The 27400-nt window shown below is 40.6% G+C and overlaps 1 protein-coding gene across 2 annotated transcripts in view; it reads left to right on the top strand.

Moving 5' to 3' along the window:
• The window catches only part of ZFAT (zinc finger and AT-hook domain containing), a 125066-nt gene that overhangs the window by 30963 nt on the left and 66703 nt on the right, over window positions 1-27400 (top strand). The window contains exons 1-3 of one of the 2 annotated variants that reach the window (XM_064706717.1): window positions 8108-8279; window positions 18017-18205; window positions 23831-24091. In XM_064706717.1, coding sequence (XP_064562787.1) covers window positions 8261-8279; window positions 18017-18205; window positions 23831-24091 — 469 coding nt within the window. In that variant the 5' untranslated portion in view covers window positions 8108-8260. Of the gene's footprint in view, window positions 1-8107; window positions 8280-18016; window positions 18206-23830; window positions 24092-27400 lie in introns of those variants that run through there. The other variant, XM_064706718.1, reaches the window with a different exon arrangement.

Below are 27400 nucleotides of genomic sequence, written 5' to 3'. Positions count from 1 at the left end.
CAATTCAGTGCTGTTATCACATTTCAGTAGCTGGAGTATTCAAAAGATATGCAGTATTAGTGATTTTTAGGAAAACTGTAAAACTGAAAATGTTCCTTAAAACATTTTGAGGTGTAATCTCTCTAGTACTTTCAAAATTCCTCTGTAAGAGAGAGGAGAAGGAGGGGTTGGTTAAAACACCCACAAACACTGCAGTGCATGTGCTCTCCTCCTTGTAAGGAACAAAGAATGAATAGGTGGTGACTGGACGTTTTGTCAGTCAAGCAATATTACTCTGAAAAAAGATGTATTTACAGCTTTTCCCTCTTAATGGGTTTTCATTCTATCAGCACCATTTATTATGTCAAAGAGGGAAGTATTGGGCTGTGATAATGTGGAAGATGCAGAGATTAATGAGCAAATCAATGGTATCAATATGGCACAGATCCCTTAGGGTTTTTTCATAAGTAAGAATGTGCTGCTTTAGAGTCTTGTTTATATGGTCACAGTGGTCCCATCAACCTCCTTCTATAGGCACTGGGGAATTCTGGATGCTTCTGACCCTCCAGAAGCTACAGGCAGGCAGACCTAGCTCATGGCATACAGAAGTGTTTGGAAGGGACCTGAAAGGTCATCTAATTCCAAGCCTCCCGCTTTTATCCCATCCATCCATCCATCCATCCATCCATCCATCCATCCATCCATCCATCCATCCATCCATCCATTTATCCATCCATGTCTCTCCAATATGGAGACAAGGATGTTGTGTGGGACAGTCTCCAATGCATTTCCATTTCCGTAAGTCCAGGTAAATGATGTCAGTAGGTAGTGGTGGTGGTAGTTCTCATTTTCCTGGGAGAGAACTTAATGTGTTAAGTATTTAAAGACATGATAATCTTGCAGAAAATTGATGAAGATTGAGAATTGTATAGCAGTCTGCTGAAGTCAAACATATGATGCAATGTCTAACCCAATTACCATCACACAAATCATGGAGGAGCTGTCAGATTTGTATCATTTGGGCACATCATGCTTGTCAAATTCCTCCTGTAGAGCTAATAAATCAAACCCAGTATGATTGGTGCTGCTTTTCCTCTCTGTTCCACTATCCTATAAATAGCTCCTTGTTCCATGAGAGCAGTGGCAACTTTCCCAGCAGAAATAGGATAACAAAGATGTCTATCCTCTACACCTCTCTTTGTGCCTTTTTCAGTACCACGTAGTGGTGTGGAGAATATTCCATTTGTACTATGAATTTACCTTTTTTATTTGGCGTGTATGTATATTTCCTCTTGCCTGAATTACAGTAAACGTGAAAAGAATGAAATCAGGGTGCTGTTTGGATATTGTGCCACACTTTTTATAAATAATCATAAATATAAATCATCTTCTGACAGTCCTACATTTTGAAAAGCTTAAGGCAAAGTTTGCTTTCTCACATGCATTTCTATCTCATCCAGCTGCACAGTGTTCATTTTGTACTAGACTGAAGAAACAGCACATAATAGCATTTCTTAACTTTCATTTTTCTAATATAATTTCTTGTCTTACAGGTCCCTGTGTAAGAAAACAACCCCCAATCCAAAAGTACTTAAAAGAACAAGGAAAACTGCCATTTAAACCTGCACAGTGTTCCAGCCTGTGCTGCTGTCTCAAGCTAGTCTGACACCACCTACCAAAGGAAAAACATGCTGTACACTTGTAATAGGATTAAATAGAATAAACCTGCAAGCAGAAATGTGATTAATACAGGGTATTTCTGAGTCCTGCAGTGACTATATTGCTACACTGAGAAAACCAGAATCTTTATTAGAAGCATTTTCAGTATATATATTTTTTTCTGAAGTTATTTATAATTGTTGTCTTTCTCTCAGGCCTGCAGGAGATAATTTTTAAATTAACTGTGCAGTGTAATCAGTATCAGTAGACTATACAATCCTGAGATGTCAAGAATTATGATAAGCCTCATACTAAGCTCTGGAGAGATTTGTAACTGTGTAGTTCACACTGCCCCATTTTTATTAGCATTTTCATTATAAAGTTGTTACTGGAAGCATAAAGTTAATGTTCTGTAACAAGAAAACAGCAATTATGCAGTCCTAAACAAGAACTCAACATTAAACATGGCAGATAAAAATAACAAGCAGATACAGTTACTGCAGACAGATAATGTGGAAAAAATAATGTAGCATTTACAGGAAGGCAATAGTAACTTTTCTTCCTTAAGCATAAAGCTGATTGCCAAACAACCCCCTATAATTTCTGAGCATTCATCTTTGCATTTTCAAGTAGAACTTCCAAAAGTGCAGAGCATAAACTCAAACTGTTTTCCCTTTGAAATCAATGAGAAAATAAAAATCTGATAAAAATACATGTGCTAATTAACTTTAAAAAAATTTCTTAAACCTGTGTAGCTTTTGAGAATGCTCTCTTCTGTGTCCTCCCCTAGAATCTATATTAAATGGATACTGCTGATTACCTCCACAGCTGTAAATATAGCTCAAGTTTTCCCTTAGTGGAAAAACAGTTTACAAAACCCAGGAAGAACTGCTTAATTACTTTACAAAGTTTAGTCTTTGCTCTCACTAAACAATGGTCCCTTTTCTTTTAAAAATAATGCAACTCGTCCATGGGGCCGGATGGGATCCACCCCAGGGCAGTGACGGAATGGAGGAAGAGCCCTGGCACTCTCCATCGTTTATCAGCAGTCCTGGCTTATGTGGGGAGCTCCCAGAGGACTTCAGGTTGGCAAATGCAACACCCGTGAAGGGCTGGCAGGAGGATGTGGGAATTACAGCCTGACCGTGGTGCCAGGGGAAGTCATGGTGCCAATCACTGTGTGTGTCACCACATAAAGAACAATCAGGGGATCAGTCCCACCAGCAGGTCATGCAAGGCAGGTCCTGCTTGAACAACCGGACCTTCTATGACCAGGTGACAATGTAGTGGGTGAGGAAAAGGCTGTGGATGTTGTCTACTGAAATAGGAGTCTCCTTGAGCCAGGTCTCATAAGCTCTTGGGAGATCTATTGCACATCCAAGATAGCTCAGCTACCTTAGAAGGCATAAAATCAGCAGGATGGCTTCTGTGGCAGTGTTGGAAACAAAAAGGTTTTAATAAAAGGCAAAATAACAAACTCTCTACAGAAAAAAACAATCCAGGTGCAAGAGGCCCTCCCACCCCTGGTAAAACACCTCACAAAAGTGATTAGTTTCTTTGTTCTCTTCTTTTTCTAGTAAATTGCCCAGATGGGACTTTTTGGCTTCTGTCCAATTAGCTATCCTTAGGTTTGAGGTGAAGTCCCCCGGGTCCTGTGAGATGCCTTTTTCACCTAATTGAGGAGAGAAACTTCTGGGCTTATTTCCATTTTAAGGGGACAAAAGATAGTTTTGTCACTCCGTCAACAGGGGACACATTCCTACATGCTACCTGGACTTCAGCAAAGCCTTTGACATGGGAAGCACCATGAGAATGCTCTTCTCACAGCATTCTCCTGGAGAAACTGGCTTCCCACAGCTTGGGCAGGTGCACTCTTTGCTGGCTAAAACCTGGCTGACTGGCTGAGCCCAGAGTGGTGGTGAATGGTGACACAGCCAGTTGGTGGCCGGTCACCAGTGGTGTTTCCCAGGGCTCAGTACTCTGTCCAGCCCTGATTAGGATCTTTATTGGTGACCTGAATGAGGGGATTAAATGTACCTTCATTAAGGTACACCAAGGGACACTAAGGACACCAAACACTGTGGGTAAGGACATTAAGGACATACATTAAAGGTATGAGAGGGAGTGTTGGTCTGCTGGAGGGTAGGAAGGTTGTGCAGAGGGATCTGGACTAGCTGGATCGACGGGCGCAGACCAGTTGTATGAGGTTCAATAAGGCCAAGTGCTGGGTCCTGCCCTCATGTCCCAACAATGCCCTGCAGTGTCCTAGGCTGAGGACAGTGGCAGGAAAGTTCCCCAGCGGGAAAGGCCCTGGGAGTGCTGGCCAACAGCAGCTGAACATGAGCCCGTGTGTGCCCAGGTGGGCAAGAAGGCTGGTGGCCTCCTGGCCTTGTGTGTGAGCACTGGTGTGGCCAGCAGGACCAGGGCACTGGCTGTCCCCGGGCACTGGCTGTCCCCAGGCTGTCCCACTGTACTTGGCACAGTTCTATGTCCCTCACTACAAGACAGAGATTGAGGTGCAGGAGTGTGCCCAGATAAGAGCAGCTGAGCTGGGGAAGGGTGTGGAGCACAAGGCTGATGAGGAGCAGCAGAGGGAGCTGGGGGTGCTCAGCCTGGAGAAAAGGAGGCTGGGGGCACTTAATTGCTCTCTACAGCCACCTGAAAGGAGAGTGGATCCAGAGGGGAGTTGGCCTCTTCTCCCAAGTGACAAGGGACAGGAGGTAAAGGCCTCAAGTTGCACGAGGGAAAGTTTAGGTCTCGTATTATTGGATATTCACAGAAAGGGTTGTCATGCATTGGAACTGCCCAGGGAATTGTTTGCAAGCAAGCACAGGAAACTCAAATGCAGTAGAGTGTATGTGTCTTGTATAATTATTAAAAAACCCAAGACACATGTTTTGGGCTTTTTCCATTCTATAACAAGTGCACACAAAGTTGGAGATTTTATTTTACACCATTTCTTACAATACTTAACTTGTTATACCTGAGTTCTGCTCTCTTTTGGAATGCTTTATGCCCTCTACTTCATAGGTAGAGGCATAAAGAATTTTTGTCTTAAAACACTGGTATATAATAAAAATCAGGTTGGAAATTCAAACACTGCAAGGTCATTAAGTGTCTAAATCAAGGCTGTTGGCACATGTTTGTTTTTATCCTCTGTTGGTATTTTTTGTTGCAGATCCTTAGGTCACAGTCACATAATTTACTGCTTTCTCTCACTGGACAACTGCCTCATTTAGCCAGTTATTGTATCTTCCCTCTACAGAGCTTTGCCTCATTCTGTTTTGGGTGCTTATGGGACATTTATTGATTTGCTATTTCAACAGAAATTACTTTATTTTCTGAAATGCTCATGGGAGAAAAAAGGCAAAGTGACACACTGAAGTTTAGGGTAAAGCTTCCCTAACTAGATATCTTCAATATATGACATCTAGGATAAGAGGAATTTAAAAGTAATTATCACATTTAAGCACAGATGCTAAAAATTTCAACTATAGAAATATGTAAAGCTTTTCAAAGCACATTGCAAATGCCACAGTGAGGAAGCAGAAAAGGAGGAAGATGCAATTAATGAATGCTGGTTTTATATCATAAATGAACTCAGAGAAGAATCTGTTCCTAATCTCCCTTCATAAAACCTCATGTTTACCACTCAACAATTTCCAGCTTCTGTAACAAACCAGGCAGAGTCTTGTGCTACAGATGAGCCCCTGTGCTGTGTAGCCCTCATTCATATCTAGGTCAGGTACGTCAGCAACGCTGAATGAGTCAGAGACTCTGAACAAATGCAGACTATGACTGTGGGATGTGAAAGATTCCCAGAAATAGCTTATGCAAACAGAAATGAAAACTGCACAAAGCTGTACTAATTCTAACTTTTGATTGATTTTATCACCTTAACTCTGTGGGGCTGCTCTAATGGAACAGCCAAGCAAGCTGCACTCTCATTTCACACTTGGGAATACACATCTTCAGCGAAATGCTTTTCCTATTTGTAAATAAAACCATATAACTGGGAAAAGGAGAAGTCAGCATCTGCTGTGCCCTCAATAAGGGCATCCACACTCTGTTCATGGATTCCAGCTTCAGATGCAGGCTGAAGCCCTGTGCACTACTGAACTTGCTCTGTATTTGAACTTTGCATTCTCCAGCACTTGGTAGAGATGATGATGATGATGATTATTATTATTATTATTATTATTCAAGAATTGGTTTACGAGAAATCAGCTCATACCAGCCAGGCATAGAGGTATGAGAAGGAGCTACTCAGTGGCTGAAGAGAAGGAACTGGGAGCTGTATTTGATAAGAACTTGTGTGCAGGAGCTTCTCTACAAGTGGCTAGAGAGACATCAGGGGTGAGAAAGTGCAGAGAGCATCTGGAAAGAGCACTTGAGGAAAACAGGAAAGATATTCCTGTGAATGAAAACTGGGACTGGGACCTGAAGAACAACAAAGGAGGTCAGGCAAGGGGATGTGCAGGAGGGACAGGGAAAGCAGGGGTGCTGTGGGCCTGGAGTTTTGTCAATAAGGAAACTGTGACAGAATGGGATGAACAGACTGGGATCAGGCTCCTGCTAGAGAGGGGATCGGTTCATGGAATCACAAAATACCCTGAGCTGGAAGGGACCATCAAGGGTCACAGGACAGCCCCAGGAATCCCTGCCCTTTGTGCCAAGAGGGCCTCACAACCCATGCTGGTGATTGCAGTAGCTGGGTCTGTGTTCTGTGTGGTGAAGCTGAACTCTGCTGGTGACGAGTTATGTGGCTTTGGACATGATGCCACTTCGAAGAACCTGAGGGTATTTTTATTTAAGCTGTGAAATTGTTGATTCAGAGCTGCAAAAACTTTACTTCATGTAGCTCTGTGACCTGGCCAGGCACCTCAACAGTGACAGCTTTTCTTTCTTTTCTGACATCCAACAGACAGACCCCTCCAAACATTTTGACTGGGCCAGGCAGCAAAGCTCAGCAATTCCAACTCTGATTTCTTGCCTTAGGTAAAGAACAAGCCTTTATTAATGTAGCCTTTTAAACAGGCTTGTGATTGTGGAAAGCAGAGTTGTATGCAATATATGTGTGTAAAAAGTAAACCACGTGGCACGTGGACGCTCAAGCAATGGCTCTATGTGAAGACAAGTGCTTTTCTTGGCAGGACAATCCACCCCCCTTGCTGTAGTGAGGCTCAGTGACTCAAGGACCAGAGAATGTTCTTCCAATGCCAAGGTAAGGATGAATATTATTCACGTCCAAAAAAGAGCACAGTCCTTTCCTTTCATGGGCAGCATGTGCCTGAGCACAACTGTGCTTTCATCTTTATTGCTCCTAGAAGTACGAAATGTTCTCCAGAAGCTATGTGCAGTGGGTGGGAAGAGGGGCAGAAATGGGTACAAGGAGTCCACAAGGTAAAGAGGGCAGGTCAAGGCTGAAGATGGGTTCCCAGTGCTGCTTCTCATGAGGTCAGAACACCCAGTGATGACTCTGCTATAATATTGCTCTGTTATTTTCATTTGGTCAGAGGAGACAAAAAAATTTTGTATCCAACCTCAGCCTCTGGAAAGGTCTGGTCTTTCCCTTCTGTCTTCTACTCATGTCTCTGACATAAATTCTAAAGAACATGTTTTCCTAAGAGTTGTCTCATCTAAGTAATTCTGAGTAAGAGAAGCATTGATGGGTAAAGTGATGGAGCAAAGCTCTGTGTAAAGGTGGTGCAAGTTGTGACACCAGCGAGAAGAGGTGACTTTTACACACAAATGAGCCTGCTCCCTCATACTTGCCTTTTCATGGCCATAAGCACCAAGGGTGTTTGTTCAGACAGTCCTGCCAGAGTTACCTGTGGTGACACGGAGGACAAGGGACACACACCCTGGTTCCCCTTGATCTCAGCTCTTACCTCAGAAGCAAAGTTTAAATTAGGAAGAAATCCTTTACTGTGAGGGTGGCAAGACTGCAGATTTTTGAGTCAATCAGACTCAAGATTCACAGGGAAGCTGTGGATGTCCCATTCCTGGAAGTGTTCAAGGCCAGGTGGGAAGGGGCTCGGAACAACCTGGCTTACAGAAAGGTTTGAACGAGATGGTATTTAGAGACCCTTCCACCCAGTCCATTCTATGACCACCTCGTATGTGCTAAAGTACCAGGCTCATTAAAACACATTTTACCCACAGCTGGTGAATTAAAACGCCTTTGGCAGCCCGAGGTTGTGTCAGCCTGAGCTGCGCAGCCCCGGCCTCCGGGGGTCCTGGGGCGCGCGGCGGGTGCTCAGAGGGGCACGGGGAGCCGAGGCCGGGGTGCCGTGGCTGTCCCGGCTGTCTCCTGTCCCGCTGTCCCTGTCTCCGTGTCCCCATGTCCCCGATCCTCCTCCCGCCGCTCCCTCAGCCCGCGGGCGGCGCCTCAGGGGACGCGGCCCCGCGCGGCCGCCACTGCGCAGGCGCCGCCCCGCCCCGCGGAGCCGAGCCGAGGCGCCACTGCCGTGTCGGCCGCGGCAGATTCGCCATAAGGCGCCGCACGGGGACCCGATTTTCGGTGTTGGATTTTTTTTTTTCCTTCCCGTTTCCCTCGCTCTATTTTCCAAGCGGGTTGCGCTCGGCTCCCGGCGCGCTGTCCCGCTGAGCCCCCGCGGCGATGGAGGCGGCGGCTGCAGGTGAGCGGGGCCGGGCCGGGCGGGCGGGGGAGCGCGCACGGATCCCCGCGCGGCGGGCGGGGAGAAGTAGTTCCGGCGGTGCTGTGACACTGTCCTTCCGCACGACAAGTAGTTCCCCCAGTGGCGGCTGGCTCAGCGTCCATCGCCCTGCGCTGCCCGGCGGCCTGGGGGGCTGTGGGGGCTCCAGAAGCCGCCGGAGGGCTCGGGCAGCCCGAGCCCGGGAGTCCTGCTGTGCCCCGGCTGCCCGTCCTGAAGCCGCCGCTTTGCAGCGAGTCGGGAGTAGCTGGAGCCGCTGCTGGTCCCGAATGGAAGCGTGGAGACCCCACAGCAACCTCACGGGGTGTGAGGGGGCTGCATGGGAGCTGGAAAGGGGTTCTCCCTCAGGAACTGTAGTGATAGGACAGGGAGTAATGGCTACGAAATGAAAGGGGAATTTTAGTGTGGGTATTAGGAAGAAATTCCTTACTGTGAGGGTAGTGAGACAGTGGAACAGGGTGACAAGGAAAGTTGTGGCTGCCCTAAGCCTGGTGGTGCTCAAAGCCCGGCGGATAAAGCCTTGAGAAACCTTGGCCACGGCAGGGAGGTTGGGACTGGATGATCTTTAAGGGCTGTTCCAACCCCTTTCCGTGCTCTGATTCCATGATTCTGTGCTCACCTGGGTTTGAAACACTCCTGATCTCCTCTGGCAGCCGCTCTAAATAGTGCTAACAGCTCAAGGTCCAAGATGTGTTAAAGATGTTTCCACTGCCTGTAATCTCAGGCCTTGGTGCGCCTTGTACTGGCCTGGATGTCATTGGAGCAGTAACACTATCTCCGAAGTTACTGAGTTACTCAGAGGGGCAGCCCCAGCAGGGCTGTGTTTGTGCTTTCTGCCTTTCACAATCCCTGTGTGCTGTTGCAGTACGAGTTTGTGAAGTGATGTCGCAACAATTTAATGCCTGTTAATTACCCTGTATACTCAAATTTGGCTTCTGGTTGTCATTCCCCAAGTTGATGTCTTAATTTTTAGAATCCCGAGTTATTTCTACCTGTCCTACCAAGTATTGTTGCATAGTTTACAACTCAAACCACCACTAAGGGGTAGTAGCCATACTCTAAAATTCAGAAAGTTCAATTTCAACATGAAGAAGAAGCTCTTTATGCTGAGGATGGTGCTGGAACAGCTTAGGAAGGTCGTGGAGTCTCCTTTTCTGGAGGCATTTAACGCCCACCTGGATGCATTCCTGTGTCACCTGCTTTAGGGATCCAGCTTTGGTGGGAGAGTTGGACTAGATGATCTCCAGAGGTCCCTTCCAACCCCATCCATTCTGTGATTCTGTGAAACAGGATTTTATGCCAAGGAGAATTGCACTATCAGTAGGATAACTGAGTAGCAGAATAGCTAACAGGTGCTGTGTTAATTATGGACCATTGTTAAAACATTTCAGGACTGTTTTATATCCTGGGATCCAAATTTCAGTGAGAAATAATTCTTTTACTACTGGTGCTACTAATAAATTCCTATTTATTCAAGCACATTTGTCTTAATAAAAAGTGTTCTGAGTGTGGTTGAACCCAGAACTGTGGTGAGTGTTCAGTATTTTTGATTTTGCTGTGCTGAGGTGTATTTGACCTCAGATGCATTTCCATTGTGGCTGCTTCCAAAAATCTGGTTCAGAATGTTTCATATGGTGCATCCTGAAGTTGGTGACTGATCACACAGTTTGTGCTCCTACTTTGAGGGGTTCTGGGTGGTTTTGGTGTCTGGTAGTGCACCTTACACATTTTGATCTTGTGCATTAGTGTATTTCAGTGGAACCTTAAGCAGTGTTATGTTTAGCCACATGAGGGAGATCTTAGAACATGAAAATAAAAATATCTTGCTACAAAGCTATCTACTATGGCTTTTTTTTCCCCTTAGTGATAGAAAAGCTATCCTGTTTCTATGTTTGATAAAGTGATTATTCTAAACTGAAAATAATGTCCCAGTTATTTGAATATCCTATTAAATCCATGTTATATCCAAGTTATGGATTTTATGTATTTTAGCCAACGGAAATATGTGGAGACAGTTATCTTCTTTTAAAGAACTTTATTTAACTTTTTTTCCAGAAGCATTTGTGAAGATGGTGTGTGTAATGCAGAAAAATAGATGTGCTTTTATTTGCCATCATCAGTGAAACTCCAGGAATTCCAAATGCAAGTTTCTTTCCACAAATACAGTATCAGCCTGTAAATACAATGTGTTTGGTTTGGGTGAGAGTGGGTCTGGGTGAAACCTGGGGAGCTCAGCAAGGCCAAGCTCCAGCTCCTGCCCCTGGGTTGGGGCAGTGCCAAACACAAACCCAGGCTGGGCAGGGGAGGGGCTGGAGCAGCCCCGAGGACTGGGGGGCTGCTGGGTGAGAGGCTGGACATGGCCCACAAACCAAACATGTCCTGGGCTGCACCCAGAGCAGCTGGGGAGGGAATTGTGCCCTGGTGAGAGCCCCCTGCAGTGCTGTGCCCACCTCTGGCACCCCAGGCAGGGAAGGAGGCTCTTTGAGTGCTGGAAAAACTGAGCTACATTCAAGTGTTCCTTACACAGTGTTCTTACTGCAATGTTCAAAATACAATGTCAAAAAGTACTGAATGATTTGGATCTTGATTTTTTTTTCACTCCTGGCATTTCATGTCCCTAACAGCACACAATGGATGTTTAAATAGGGAAGAGTCAGAATGGGGCAGGCACACAGGGATGCTTGTCCAGAATATGGACTTAGACCTCCTTAGAGGCTTTGCTGAGCCCCAGCCAGTCTCTGTCAACTTTCTGATCAACTTCTAAGAATTCAGGGCACTGAGTGGATGTGTGCCCCCCCTGGAGCTGCAGCAGCAGGGACAGATCAGCTGCAAGGCAGGCAGTGGTTTCAGAGGGGTCATGTCCTTCATGACACCTGGTTTTTTCTTCATTTTACACTTTGCCTTTTCTCCATCTTCAGTTACCTCCTTCCAGGCCAAAAAAAAAAAAAATCTAATGTATATAACTACTCATTTATGGAACTGTGCTGTGTTGTTGATTTTCCTTATTTCTGCACCTTTTAAGGATGATGATTGTGATTATTATTATTTCAGTAGAGGAACAATATCCACAGTTGTAAGCCAAGTATGGATCTTCTCTATTTTTTAATAGGCCTTTGTATTATAGGACCATCTCTTCTATAGGTCTGTCTGTTTTAGCTCTAAGGTTTTGTTTCTGAGGAGAGCAGTTTCTAGCCTTGTTTTGAGACTGTCTTTAAAGTGTTTGCTATAATTGAGAGATCTTTCCCAGAAAACCTCTTCAAACCATTATAAAATGACAGCAAATTGAAAAAATTATTTTGCTATGGGCTCACCTCCTTTGAAGGGTGTTTTTCCTATACAGATTGCATTTATTGCACAGGCTCTTAGGCAGGCGTGTAACTGCTGAGATTTTTTAAAATGTTGCTGCATTCTGCTTTTTATTTTTTAAGTTGCTAAAATTACCCTTAATGACCTGCTTCACTGTTTTTTTGCCTTAAATTGGACACAATTTAAATCTTCTTTTGCTTTCCTCATTTTATGAAACTTCCATGAAGATGTTTTCTTCTACTGAAAGTTCATTTCACTGCTATTCAGCTGTGCTAGATTTTTCCTTCCCATTTTTAAAACCTTTGATGATTAGCATCAAATATGATGCTTTTAAATAGCCTTCATGCTGCTTTCAAGGATTTAACTTGTCTTGGAGCTTTTTAGTTCTTTCTGTGGTTTGTTTTGTTAAAGATGCTTTTTATCTTTATATAGTTTGCATTGTTGAAGTGAAACATAAACATTTGGTTCTTTATCACTCTTTTAAGAGGGCTTTTTGAGTAGTACTTTAATCATGGTTATAGAGTAACTCTCAAATGTCACTTTGGAAAGGGTCCTGTGTTTTACTTCTGATAAAGTCAAGAACTGTTTCTCCTCATGTGGTTTCCCTGTGTGCTTGCTGGGTGAAGCAGTCATTAATGGTGTCTAAACATTTAATCTTGGCATCCTGTCCTGACCTGACATTTACCCACTCTGCAAAGGGCTAATTAAAGCCTACAGTGTATTGTTCCTGGCTTTGTAACCTCTTTTATCCCCTCCACTGTGTCACAGTCATTGGTACCCCTGTGGTCAGGGCTGTTGCTCAAGTGTACTCCTTACACTGTACTTTTCTGTGCACTGTATTTAAATTCCTCAGGAATTTTGTTACTTGTTAAAATCAGATTTGACCCTAAGCTGCTTCTAAAAGGCCTTTTAAAAAAAACAATGCATCCTACTTTGTCCTCAATATTTTCATAGTGGTAAAAACCCACTGCATTACAACAGTGGTTATCAGAAACTTGAGTGCATGAATGTCAGTAATCTTTGTTTACAGCCAGGCTGCCAAATCTGCCATTTTATTATTTTTCTTGCATTACTGTAGTAGTGGTTATGTTTGTTTTTTAAAAAGCAACTACAAAACCAAACCTAAGACATTGTTTTGTTCTTTCCTGTAAAAAACATATTAATTCATGTATCGTCCTTCACTTAAAAGTAAGTATCTGATTTTTACTGCTGGAAAGTGAATCACATTCATCTTTGTAGTCTTTTGCACTTCTTACCTTACCCTTCAGTCTTAATTTAAAACCATTTTCATCCTTCCTGAAAGTTTTGCTTGGGTACACCTGATGCTCCTCCATTTTTATTTCTCAACTTGTAATTTTCGCTTAGTTAGATACAGAGAAAAATCAGCATAGTTCTGCTCACAATGCACCATGTTGGATTCATACCCCAGGCACCTTAACTAGTGTGCTTTTGGTTTTCAGTCCTAGTATATTTGTATTATATAGATAATAGAATTACAGAGTGGTTTGGCTTGGAAGGGACCTTAAACATCACTTAAGTCCTGCCATGGCCAGGGCCACCTTCCACTATCCCAGGCTGCTCAGGGCCCATCCAGCCTGGCCTTGAGCACTGCCAGGGATGGGGCATCCACAGCTTCTCTGGGCAATCTGTGCCAGTGCCTTACAGGGAAGGTAGAAATTTTAAAATATATCATTTCTTAGTCATAAAGAGTCACAAACTTCAGTGTAATTTAGTCTTCTATGCAGTGTCTGAGAGCCTCTACAGATGTAGGTTATTGAGTAAATTTCATTTACAGCCTGGCTAGGAATTATGGTGAATGTAAATGACTGGGTGTTCCATAAAACCATATTAAATGGGATTGATTTTAGCATCATTTTTTAGTTTTTGCAGGAATGCATCCTGTACTGACATTGCTGTAGCAGTCTTTCTTAATGTTAAAATAAAGTTTGTGGCACTGAACTAATGATAATGAAATTGCCCTGATTTCAGTTAGCAGCTGAGAGCAAGAACAGCCATGGTCAGGGACTCCTTTGCTTGAATGCTTTCTGCATGGCTGGCTTTGTCTCACCAGTCATTTTGTGCTGGTGAATCAAGAAACTGTTGCTTACTGTTCAGAATTGCCCAAATTTAGATAAAGAAAGCCCTGAAATAGCTTTTGATTCTCCTGCTGCCATTTCCAGTATGGTTGATTTGTTAGTTTTGAGCACAGGGTTCATGTGGTGCTGCTGTTCTAATGGTAGCAAATGGTTTGTTTTGTAGACTTTATATACTTCTTTTTTCTTTAACATTTACCAAGGATAATGATTTTGATTTGCAGATGTGCTGTAATACTGGATATTAATTTCTTGATGAATAGAAATAGAGAAAATAGCCAGAAACCAACATTGATTTATCCAATTTTTTTCTTTAGAAATAAAATTAGTTCATACCAGCATCTTTATGAAAATAATGATTAAAATATTATGTGATCTAGAAAGTATATTTTAAGTAAAACAACACCAACAGCAGAAAAAAACCCTACAAAAACCCATGAAAACCATGAAACCAACAAACAAGTGTCCTGGAGGTGAAGCAATAAATATCAGAAATACACTGTAACATGTTTGTGAAAATTTTGGATGTTTGAAATGGCTTTGAAAATGAAAAGCCTCTAACATGCTCAGAGGAGTGAGATCTGATAAGTAAAATATTTTTAAAGTATTTGACAGTAGTACAGGATATCATTATTTCTTCTCCTGTATTTGCCCATTCTTTTATGTTCAGTTGCAACATTTTATTACTAAGAAATAGTGTTGCTGGTCTTAAACAAAAGTTATTGGCTTTTTACATGCTGCTTTATATAAACTGCTACCTCACATTTCATTGCTTCTACCTAAACAGAAAAAGTTTTGTTTACTGTTCTTAGACACTTCAATATCTAACCTGTTCAAACTTTGTGTGCGAAAAGTTCTTTTACAAAATAAATAATTTGGTTGGAATAGCTGTGCCCACCTTTTCCACTTTTTATTGTACTTGATATCTGTACAGGAGCAACAGAAAGAGGAAAAAAAAAAACAAAAGCCCAACAAGACCAAGTCCTAGTCTGATGAATAAGATTTTTAATTGCAGAAGGTTCCTGTTCAGAATTTGATGGTGATGAAACAAAGTTTGTTTCAGCTCTGTAGTAAGTTTAGAAAGAAATAAGTTATTATTCATATTCTGAACTTAATTGCTGCATATTTTAGGAAGGTTGACCAGATGCATAATTATTGATCCTGTCAACTTTTTTACACTGGCAAACAAATACCCAGTGACTTATTTTTTTTTATTTAATTATGGAGTTCTAATTTCTTTTAACAGCTCCAGAACTTTAAAGGCACTCCCAGAAGTTAACACTTGCCTGCTTTGAGTTTTTCACCTTGAAAGGAAAGGTGAAAAGTTTTGGATCCATTAGAATGACTTAGGGTACATAAATACAGATTTATGTCTTTCCCTGTGTGTCTTTTACAAGTAGTTATTAAAAATAAAACAATACCAATGCTGAGACTTCCTTTTATGCAAAATTAAATTTTTGGTTGGGTAAAATATATTTTGCACTAGGGTTTGTCATACGCTGGTTAAAAGTACATATGACAATAATATATTCCTTTGTTCCCTTAAGTCCTGGTAATTTCAGGGATCTTTCCAAGATGAGTGCTGCTTTCTTGCCCCTTTCCCCTTCCCCACTGCAACTTTAAAGCCAAACAGGACAGTTACTGGTTTATGCTTTGTTAAGGGGATTGGGAATCAGGGAATCTGCTTCCTAGTGTGCAGCTTGCTCTTTGTTTTTAGTAATCCATTTGTTAAACTCCCTTTGCTGTAGATATTCTTAGTGTGAAGAAAAAAACCCTACTAATTAAGCAATATGCTGACGGTTTTGGAAGAATTAAAAAAAAAGGCTTTGCTTACGTTATAGCTCAATTTTCCACCTTGTCAATTAAGGAGAAAATTATTGGTATTATTTATTTCAGTGTATATTTAGCACAGTTTATAGGGGCAAACTGAAGATAATGAATTAGCACAAACATGTTTAGTGAACAGAATGTCCCAGATTGGTTTTGGCTGAATTTCCTGATGTTTGTGTACCTGCATACTTGATTACTGTTCTTTTCTTTCTCTGCATATTTAATTGCTGCCTAATTAATTGCTCACTTGATTTCCTATGTAATTAATTATTCACTAATTAGTCATTGATTCTATGCATAGTTAATTAACTTACTCCTGATTTGATTTTTACACTTAATTGACTATAACTCATTGCTTTATCGCTACACTGCCTAATTAGCAACTGCCTAATCAATTATTGTTTGCTTATTCCATACTTGCTTAGTCTGGTGATCAGCAGAGTTTATCCTCTACTCTCTGACCTCCTTTTCCAGTCATTCTTCCTAAAATAATTTCTTTACTCTGGTTTCCAACTCACCTCTGAGTAAAGCTCGTGCATCTTCTGTGTGTTCTCCTGGTGCTTCCTGCACCTTCAGTGACACTGTGTGCTCTGCCACCTGGGCTCTTCGCTCCTGGCTTTGGGTGGCCTTGCTAATCAAACCCTTTAAACACCCACGGAGGCTTCTGGGCACTCTCCTTGCTCTGCTGCCCCTCCCCAGGTCCTCTCTGGGAGGAGTGAGAGGTAAAGTGCTGGGTGAGTACTGATTGCAGCTGTTCAAGGAGGAGACGAGACAAAACCCTGGGGCTGAACTTCTAGGGACAACAGCCAGCAGGTCAGGAAGCAGAAACAGTGACAAATAAAACCTCAAAACAGAAATGTCAGCTAAATCGTGGAATTTGAATTGGTTAAATGTTTAAGTAAATGTTCACAGGTTTTATTTTGTGTTTACATTTAAAGAAAAGAGTTGTCATCTGCTGGGTCAATAACAGGCTTCATGTCTTTTTAAAGAAACAACAAAACAATAATGCTAACTGGGGCAGAACTAGTTCAAAGGAACATTTCAATGTACTGCATTCAAACCAGAAATATCTGTGTGCTCAGGACAGCAGAATGGCTGAGAAGGAGCCCAGCTGAGCTCCCAAGAACACATTGATTGTGCCATACACTTACAGAGCTGCTTGTGTGCAGTAAGAGGGTGTCTCGAGCAACAGGAGCAGTATTGGAGTTGTTCTTTCAGAGATGTTGTGGAAGAGATGAAGGCACAGCCTGCCTGTTAGTTTTGAGCTGTGCTTTGGTTATGTTTCAAGGGCAAATACCTGTAAGAGACACCTCTGCTCTTAACGTTCAGGGCACCTCAAATAAAGATTTGTTTTGAGTGGGGTGAACTATGTAATTTTTGTGTTGTGAAAGAGGTAGAATAAGGTTCAATAGGAGAGTGTTTAGGTTTGTTTTAAAAATAGGTCCCAAAATACAGCTTCCCTGTTCTCATACCCCCAGATTCATCCCAAAATTCACAAACTATCATGTTATTTCTGTACTTAACCAGTGATCTTTGGTTTGACTTGTACCTCAAAAGTGCTGCTTGTTCCAGTTTGCTTTCAGTGGGTTTATTCCTTAGGGAGATGGAGGGAAGGTAACAATTGAAACCAGTCTCTGGACCAGAGCTTCATACATGTAGCTGGAGAACATTTGTGCTGTTAAAATTGGTTCCTGATTGTTTTTTGTTTCATTGGAACCTGAAGGGAGTAGAGACTCTTCAAAAATCAACCATTAAACCAAAAGACGGCAGTGTTAGAAAACAGAGGTCCTCTGAATTTCTCTGGCTAAAATCTCTGGTTTTTAAAATCTGGGATTATATTAATCCTTCTTTATTGTTATTTATTTTTTTGACTCTTTGCTTTCACATCACACTTCAAGTACCTGTGAATTTAAAAAGGCCATTTGCCTAAAAAGTTGTGTCAAATTTCTGTTTAAAGCATTGACCACGGGGCATTTTAATGACATTCTTCATTTGCTCCTGCTGCTTTGAAGCTTTTTAGTTTGTTTTTGGTTTTATTTGTTTGCTTTTCTTAAATCAACAGAAAATTTTCATGGAATTCGATGAGGACGTCATACATATAATTTTACTATGTGTTTGAAAATACATAAAATTATAAGGATGTTTGAGGCTGGAAGGGGAAAATGTTTTACATTGTTCTTCTTCCTTTTGTGTCATGTTAAAACATTTCTATGCTTTTAGCCAGAAGAAATTTTTTGCCCTATGTGGATCTAGCTAGGAGTTTACCCATTTCTTAAATTGATTAATTTGGGGATGTATTATGGCTATGTTCATTTAGTGATAAAAAGAATTTCACCTCATTGCTGGCTGTTATGTGTCTTAAGTAAATTGTAGTTACTATATTGACTGAACCAAAATCCTAGTCACTCATGGTAACATAAATAACTTGCATTTGGCAACACTAACTCCTTGTTTTTATACTTGTTTTTTCAGGGATCAATTCCATCTTCATGTGTAAGCTGTGTAACTTATTTTCACCAAATAAGTCCGAGCTGTTGTCTCACGTCTCCGAGAAACACACGGAAGAAGGGACTGGTGTGGATGACATCATTATCCCTCTCCAGCCTCTAACAGCACCCACAAACACAAGCAAAGATGGAGAAGATTCAGAAACTGAGAGAAGTATAATTTTCAGTGTTACATATTTTTTTAATAAAACCTGTGGTGTGATGACTCTGCATTGTGTATAGAATGGTCTCCATAGCTGGTTTTTATAATAAGCACTGTGCAACTGTTGCCCTAAATTTCATTCAGCACAGAATAGGTCACATGGCAGATGTGGATAAACTCAGCTTGTTTGAGGGAATGATGGCATTGGTTTATTAATTTTCAGTGTGAGCTATAGCAAAGTTTGCTTCTTACAGCTTTAATTGGAGCTCTGTAGTGGGAGCAGTGGGAAGATGGTCTAGCAGCAGTGAGCAGCAATGAGGACACCATGGGTGAGGTGTGCCTTGAGCTTAGGTGTCCTTTTTGAGTTGTCTGCCATGTTTGTTGTGATTCAGGTAATGTTAATAGTTCTATTCCAAAAAGGAAGTGGCACAATTCATAATTTATAACTGTTTTGATAGTGATGCTGATAAATAAAGAAATCAGAAGTTGAATTAGTTACACATAAAAATTTTATTGTGTGATGGAAGAAGTTACATTCATTCCATTCCATTTTTAACTGGTCATAATTTCCAGCCTTTAGAATATTAGCAATGGGTTCAAAATAATTCAGACTTTTTATCTTCTTTTATGCCCTTACTTAGTAATGGATTTGTATTGCTGGCAAACCTCTTATTTAACACAATCACTAGAATTTTTCAATCATTAAAAATTCTGAATTTTAAAACCTATGTGTTTTTGAATCAACTGCCCTCTAATATCATACATTCAAGAATTTTTTTTGTTAACATATGGATGTGATGTTTCTTTGCTTATTTACCAGCAGTAATTCAATAGTTATATTAACTTCATCAGTGTAAGATGATATCTCTAATAATGGTCATTTAGTATTTCACTAGAGCTGCTGTCTCTTCAGGTGGCTGGTGAGGAAAAATCTCACCAGAGTATTATTTTCACATAATGCCCAAAATTACCAGTGTATCAGAAGGTGATGAATAAATTTCAAATCAGTTTTCAAAATGTCATTCTAATTTTATTTTTGTAGGACAGAATTAATTCCTCAGGCATGCAAAATGCATTTTCCTTTCTCAAATCTTTGTTTCCTGTTATCCCTCCACTACATATTTTTTGAGCACAGTGAGACTGATACCTTGTAACATATTCATTTTAGTAAAAAGGCTCTTCTGTAAACTTCTCTTTGCATTTTTGTCAGGAGCATCTGCACTTTTTGTATTGTATGTGTTCAGCATGCATTGCACACTTATGAGGATAGTTTGTAATTACCATTATGATCTGCAGCAACAAAAATTAGACATAATTAGCTTTTAAGAAAACAACTCTGCAAATCTTATGTAAAATATAACATTCTTAAGTTATATATTCATAATTTACCTTACTCATTATTCTTGGTGAATAGTTTTATTCATCTGACGGACTTATATGGTGCCACCTTTTTCAGGTTAGACAGCCCAACTCTGGCATCTGTTGTCAGTAAGAATATCAAGGTAAATTACTTTTCCACAGTTTTCAAGTCATATTTTAAGCATTCTTTAGACTTTTTCCTTTCCCATCAGACACATTGATTGGAGAACATGGTTCTGAAGTCCCATTGATTTATTTTCTGTGTTCTGTTTAAAAAAATACTGTAATCTACAGTTCAACATTGGATTGGAAAGAGTTCTTCTTTGAAAACATCAATTATTCCCTCCTGCTATGGAATCTGCAGCAAATAAAACTTAGAAAGTTTGTAGTATACAATTTAGTGAACCAGTGAGTCAGTGAACCAGTGTTTGCACTAATTCAGTGTTGTCATTGAAAGGAGAAGTAATTGGTGAATCATAGTCTTAGAAATTACAACTTTTAGTAGGTGGTGACTAATAGATGAACATCTTTCTGTCCTTTGAAAGTGTAATTTCTCTTCCAATGATTGGTAAATACTGTAGCTACCCCACAATAGGCACAGAAGAGTGAATGCTGAGTTGCTAATGGAGCTCTTTGTTCTGCCTGAGTAATGAATTAATGATTTTATAAGTGCTGAGGACTAGTAAAGTGCTAGGCATGTCATATGTGTTTATTACTCTAGTGTTTTTATTTACAGTGCTCTCTGCTGAGTTTTGTTTAGTCACACCACTTTCCCATTGTTAAGCCATGATCTATTTAGAGTTGATTTGTTCTAAATATTTTGGCACAATGATGTCAAAATTTTTTATGAAGTGGGGCCAAGAGTCCCCACAACAAGGGAGACGTTGCTGTTATGCACAGGTCACATTTTGTCCAGCACTGGAGTGTGCCATCTTTGTTTTGGGAAATAACAGATAATTGTAGTCATTCATGCTCCAGTTTAGCCTAGGGCTTTTTATAACTCTTCACAGTGATCTCCATTTCTTTCACAGTGCTTGTCAAAACTCAGCTTTCTTTTGCTTTTGCTTAGTCAAATTGGTGAGGATTTGTGGAACAGCATCAATGGCCCTGGTTTCCTCCATTCATACTGTTATTACCTGCTGGATTGTTGTTTGGTTTGGGCTGTATCTGGGTTATGGGATGCATGTCTCTGTCTGTTATGAAACCTCAGAGAAAGTTACAGTGTGAGTGTCATCACTTCCTCCAAGGAGTGCAGCCATTAAGGTCACTTAGAACCATGGTGTGTGCATCAGCCTGATCCTTGCTGAGCACAGGATGCAGCCAGAGCCTGCATTCATTCATTCACACCCGGGGGACAGGAGGTGTTGCAGGTGCTGTGCTACAAACACAGAACTGTAATAAAATGAGGCTGAGGGTGAGATTTATATGGGTGTGTTTGTGTGACACTGTGTGCAGAAGAGTCTGAATATGTTGTGCTGTTGTAAGTGATGAAATGTAAGCTTTTTATACTGACATTTGAGAAGGATTCATATTGCATAATGTATCAAGCTGTTAAAATATGGTCAGAAGGCTTAAGTGACATTTGCACAAGCATTTTGTGACTTCTGACAAACTTTTTGTATTAAATAGATTGATTTGGACAAGCTTATGTGAACAATTCCTCTGAAGGAACAGTATAAAAATAGACACATGGTTTATTTCATTACTCACTTTTTTGAAGTGTCTTTTTTATGCCTTTGAGTACATAATTATACAGCATAGCACAGAATGTCTTCCCTGGATATTGCCATTGCTCATCCAACGGCAGTCAGCATAAAGATTGGTTTCAGTCAGTCTGTAATGAGTGCAAAATCCCCAGAAACAGCTAAATTGTTCTTGAGGGAACAGGATCTTAATTCAAAATCTTTTTAATGACCAATTTAAAACTTCTATTTATGACTAAGCATCCTTGAAATAAGTGTTAGGGGGGTTTATTATTTATTTAGTATACTGCTTTATTTTTAGCAGTTAAATAGATTCTTTTTTCTAACAAGCATTATTTGATTAACTTGGTTATGTACTGGCAGGTGAATGACAATGTTCTGCTATTAAATTGCTGTGTGCTGTTGATCTTATGTGGAATTTGTGTACTGAGGTGGAATTTGTAACAGCAGTGTGAAGAGCTCACTGGGGGCATGCTGGGTAGAGACAGCTGGAATTTGTGGTTATGTGCCTCATTAAAAGATTAATTCTGGCATTGTTGACTCAAACTAGCTTCAGATAAGTTCTGTCTTGGAAAAAGGAAACCAAGGAACAAGGAAAAGAAATGACTGTGATAAACCTCAGAAGTTCTGGTGATGTTTCAGTTGCTCACATGAGTCCTCCTGTTCCTGTGTTTGTTGCTGCCTGCCTTTTGCCACCAAACCTTTTACATGGTTGAGAACTGCTGTAAATTCTCCTACTGCTGGACACATTTACAAACGTTTCTAAAATTTGCACATTCTTTGTTTATTTGCCACCCCATTAGTAGTCACAGTGATAAGAACTGCAGTTTTATAAGCCATAGCAGAGGTTCTCTCACCAGCCATCTAAAGGAACAGTTTTCATATTTCTACTTGCATGCAAGATTTTGTTTCAATTTCTGTCTTAATGTGAAAGTGCTGTTCTGTTTTTCATTAAATTTTCACTAAAACAGTCAGGAAGAAGCATCTCTTTGACCTGGTTTTTCTTAATTTCTTTTTGTTGGGTAATCTGATGATTGCATTGCAAAGGAATGAAAAGAATATCATACACAGAGAATATGGTGATTGCATTCATTGTTCCAAGCCTTGGATTTAACTATTTTGTAGGAGTCTGACCAGCATCCACATTTGTATTTCTCATGTTGGAACTATGATTCCTGTTAGCAAACTGTGGCCTTTTGATGGGTTGATGTAAAGATCATTGTTGTTTGGTTTATTTTAATTGTTTGTTAATTTCTTCTATTTAAATACTTATTGCTGTGATGGATGGACATCAAAATAGCATGAATGGTAACAAAGAGAAGTTTTGAGAGCACTGAAATCAGCCCTTTCTTTTTGGCTGAAATAGACAAAATTAATTTTCTTAGAGTAGCATGAAAGTTCAGGACACTGGTGGAGAGTTGCAAAAAGTTATGGGAAACAGTTGGGGTATTTTTATTAATAGTAAGGTTATTTGGCAGTTTTATTATGTTTATTTAAGCAGACAGGTGTTCAGTCACTCCTGTAAGAAGACAGAATGCTTTCCTTTTTATCTGATAGTAATTACATGGCTAACTCAAAGCTGTGGTCTCTGAGTGTGGGGTTTTGTTTGCCTGGTATGTTTTAGGGAAATGCTGACTTGGTTACAAATAACATGATGCTGCCTTCTGTTCTCCTGCATAATCTTCCTTTAAGATTCCTTAAGTCATTTATTTTTCCATATCCTCTAAATCAACCAATTCAATAAGGTCTTTCAGCACCTGTGCTTGAAAAATTTTTGTAGTTTGGCGTTTTTTTAATATTCCCTCTTTTTGTGGTTTTTCAGACTTCTATATTGTCAATCTCAATTTATCAGAGCAGCAGTGATGAGAGAAATCTTAAGCAGGAAATACAATTTAAGTTGTCATGCATTTCTATGCACTGCATATCATGGATTTCATCAATATTTCCTCTACAGAAATATGGAAATGTAAAATTAATATTGTATTTATTGGGGGTTGTGGATGACTTCCAATTGTAATTCAGGAAACATTTTTTTGCATGACTTCTGGAATTTATTTGTTGCCAACAATTTTTTAGGCCAGCTTTTGACTAGAAAGTGCTGACAACCAAGAACCACAGTAAATATTAGGGAGTAATCGTTCACTATATTAAAAAGTCAATGAGATTTTGGTTCTTAAACATGCATTGTTTTTCCCTGATTACATCTCAATTCCTGGGTAATTTATTTGAAAATGATTTAAATTAAAAGGCTTTTGTAGTGTTGAAACACAGTAGAGCAATTTTGTAGTAGGCATGTGCTGAGAGAGTGCTTGCAGTGTAATTAAGTAAAACTGTGGCACTTTGACATCTGCTGATCTCAATAACACAAATGTTATTGCTTTGCAGCTACCACAAATGCCAGCAAATACCACTGCTGGAAATAAGTTTGTGTGATGCTAATCTTTTTTAAAGCTTTTGGGATAACTCCCCTCAAATTTCATTCAAGGCACCTATTTTTCAAAGATCAGATGGCTGTTAGCTAATTAGCCGTGGAATTTAATTATAGTTTACTTTAAACTTTAATTTTATTTTCTAGAGTTTCTCGTAGCGAAGAGGAAAAGGGGCAGACCAAAAGGGTCCACTAAGAAGTTTTGTGTGGATGAAGATGTGGCAGAAAATAACCCAGTTCCAAGCAAGGAGACTCCAGCTGGGACAGAGGAAGGCCCAGAACCCCCCGAAGTCTCACCAGGCAGCCTGGAGTGCAGGAAATGCAATCGCAAATTCTCCAACACACGGCAGCTCACGAAACACATCTGCATTATTGTTCTCAATGAAGGAGAAGAAGAAGGAGATGGAGGTAAGAAAACATCCAGCAAAAATACCTGAAGCAGGTTGTGGGACAGTGTGTTCCCACCATGAGACCTGGCTTGGAATCACCAGTGCTGACTTCAAATGGAGTGGAGTTGTCTGTTGCTTGTAACACAAAAAAGCAAAACCGATCTTAGACAAGGTACTTAAACTTCTTTCAAAGTGGTCAAAATATTTATTACAGTAATGATTTTCTTACAGCTCCCTGAAATGCCTGTTTATCATAGCAACTGTTCTGTTTCTCAGAAAGTGGAGTGTAGTTTCTCAGTGAGAAGTGGTATAGGGCCTGAGGTGAGTATCACACATAGGTGGGGAAGGATGGGCATGTACAGGTGTTTCTGTCCTGTGTCTTTGGAAACCTGAGTTCTGTTCTCTTCTTTTGATAGAGTTTGCTTTTCTGGATGGTTTCTTTCACTGTATAAAAAATAATGTCAAACTCAAACAAAGCTTTATGTGAATGATTGTCTTTGACATAGAAGAGTCCAGTGTTTAAATTTAGCTTTAAGATTGATTTGGATATATTCAACCTCTCAAATATTTAGTATAGAACAGAGCAGAATAACAAGTTATTTTCAGTTGTAAGGGACCTACAATGACCATCTTGTCCAGCAGTTCAGAGCTGACAGCAGTTACAGCTGTTGCTAAGGGCATTGTCCAGATGGTTTCTTAAACACTCATTGGCCTGGGGCATTGCACCCCAATCTGTTTAAAGAGACAACAGTGAATATTCATTCAGAATAGAGTAGTTAAAGAGATGCACAGTAATCATCTCCTCTACCTGCCTGTTTAACTTTTCCCTCAGGTCAATGTCACATGCATACAAAGCAATTACTTAATCCAAATTACCTTAACTTTATATGAGTTTTGTTTTAATGGTAAAACTCAGGTTTTGTTTTTGTTACAGTTGCTCTGTATGATACTGTGGATTCTGCTTGTAGACAAAATTTGCCACTGATATTTTTTCCAGTTTTCTGTTACTCTTTCCAATCTGTTGTGATTATACTCAACTAGTATGACTATTTTACTTTCACATATATTAGAGTTTAACTTATGTGGCAAAGCTTTATTAAAACAAGCTCAAAATACATTGATAGAGCAGAGAAACTCTTGCTTTGATAAAGTACCTGGTTATATTTTAGTATGATCAGTGGTACAATTTTTCAACTACACAAAGTGACAATTACTGCAGCTGTCTCACCTCTGACATCCCAAGTGTCCAAGCCCTTTGCTGTTTGTATGTGCTAGATCCAGTGTTGATATTTGAATTATTTTGAATATGTCACCTTTTCTAATGTCCTTTTAAAATAAACTCTCAGGTCAAAGTATGAACTCAAATTACCTGGTTTTGACCTATTAGCTCATTAGAGCTCCTAAATCGTATCTTCATTGGTTTATCTACAAAATACACTGCAAATTTTCCAAACTAAATAGCTCATCCTTTTCCTTCTTCATTAATAGCCTCAGTTTTGGGCAGATGAAACATTTTTTTTATTCTCTGGTAAAAGCAAAATGGTTAAGCAAAGTCAAACAGTCAAGCAACAAATCACTTGGGGTCACCAAAACAAGCAGTTCCAATTTTTGGAAGCTTTCTGTCTTCACTGCAAACTGTGAAGGTGTTGGGGGCTGGTTTTATCCTGAAAACATAATTCTTTGGAATATATTTGTGAAATTCAGTCCTCAGCTGTCTACTGATTACTGTCCCATCAGAGGAAAACTTTTCACTTCTGGCTTTACTGTATGAACTGGTTGAGACAACTTTTCAGTTTCTGAATGTGTAGATGAAGGTAGCATGTGCATTATTATTTTCCTCTGAGATAAGGTGTGTGAATGCAGTCAGTAGCACAAAACACTGTGGAATGGGCAAGAACAGTGTGTTCTCTGCCTAGCGTTCTCTATAATAGTCTCTGTAATATTCCCCATAACCTTCTGCATAATCACAGAATCACTAAGTTTGGAAAAGACATCCAAGGTCATGGAGTCCAGCTATTAACTCAGCATGACCATGTTCACCACTAAACCATGTCCCCAGGTGTCACATACTCAGCCCTTGTGAACACTTCCTGGAAGGCTGAGTCCACTGCTTCCCTGCACAGCCTGTTCTGATGTTTGATCACCTTTTCAATGAAGAGATTTTCCTAATATCCAGTCTAAGCCTCCTCTGGCACAACTTGAAGCCATTTCCTCTCACCCTCTCTCTTGTTACCTGGGAGAAGAGGCCAACCCCCACCTGGCTGCAGCCTCCTGTCAGGCAGTTGCAGAGAGTGGAAAGGGTCCCCTGGATCCTCTGCTCCTGGCTGGGCACCCCCAGCTCCCTCAGCTGCTCCTCACCAGGCTGGTGCTCCAGACCCTTCCCCAGCTCTGCTGTTCTCTGGACCCTCTCCAGCCCCTCAATGTCCTTCTTGTAGTGAAAGGCCCAAACCTGAGCACAGGGTGTGAGGTGTGACCTCAGCAGTGCTGAGTACAGGGGGACAGTCCCTGCCTTGGTCCTGCTGGCCACATTAACTTTAATAATGTGCCAAGGTGCCATTTGCCTTCCTGGCCACCTGGGCACATTCTGGCTCATGTTCAGCCACTGCTGACCCACAGCTCCAGGTCCTTTTCTGCCAGGCAGTTTTCCAGCCCCTCTGCCCCCAGCCTGGAGCACAGCATGGAGCAGTTGTGACCCAAGGGCAGGACCTGGCACTTTGCCTTATGGAACCTCACACAATTGGCCTCAGTCCATTGATCCAGCCTGTCCAGATCGCTCTGCAGAGCCCTCCTGCTTTATACCAGGGCGTGAGGTGTTTTTTTGATCATCTTTTCCTACTGTTTCTTTTATATTATGGTTGATTTTTCTGACTCCTGCTTACTATTAAACTTAGGTTTTCAGGTAAGTATTTAGAAATACAGACAGATCTTTCTTGTACTCTGAGTCAATTTAGAATCCATCATTTTATCAGTAATTTTTTTTCTTCAGTGCACTGTCACCCATGTTCTTAGAGCTGGATGGAAGATTTTATTGAAGGTCTTTGAATCTTCCTGAAATATAATACCTGCTTCTGCAGGTCAGAGACAGTTCAAAATAGATGGCTAAAATTCACAAGCAGCTTTAGCTGCAGGTTCTTCTCACTTATTCTTTGACATTTTACCTAATACATACAGGTTGTTTTTTGTTGTGGTTTTTTTGTTTTACTTTTATCCATGTATTTTCCAACTTGGAATTACTTTTCTGTTTTTTTAATGCTTCTGAGGTATTTCTGTAGTTTTAAAGCTTATACCACTGCCTCATGTTTTTAATTTCTTGCTTAGCACTCTATGA

Source organism: Zonotrichia leucophrys, chromosome 2, assembly GCF_028769735.1.
Source record: "Zonotrichia leucophrys gambelii isolate GWCS_2022_RI chromosome 2, RI_Zleu_2.0, whole genome shotgun sequence".
NCBI lineage: Eukaryota > Metazoa > Chordata > Aves > Passeriformes > Passerellidae > Zonotrichia > Zonotrichia leucophrys.
This window is presented reverse-complemented; position numbering and strand designations above follow the sequence as displayed.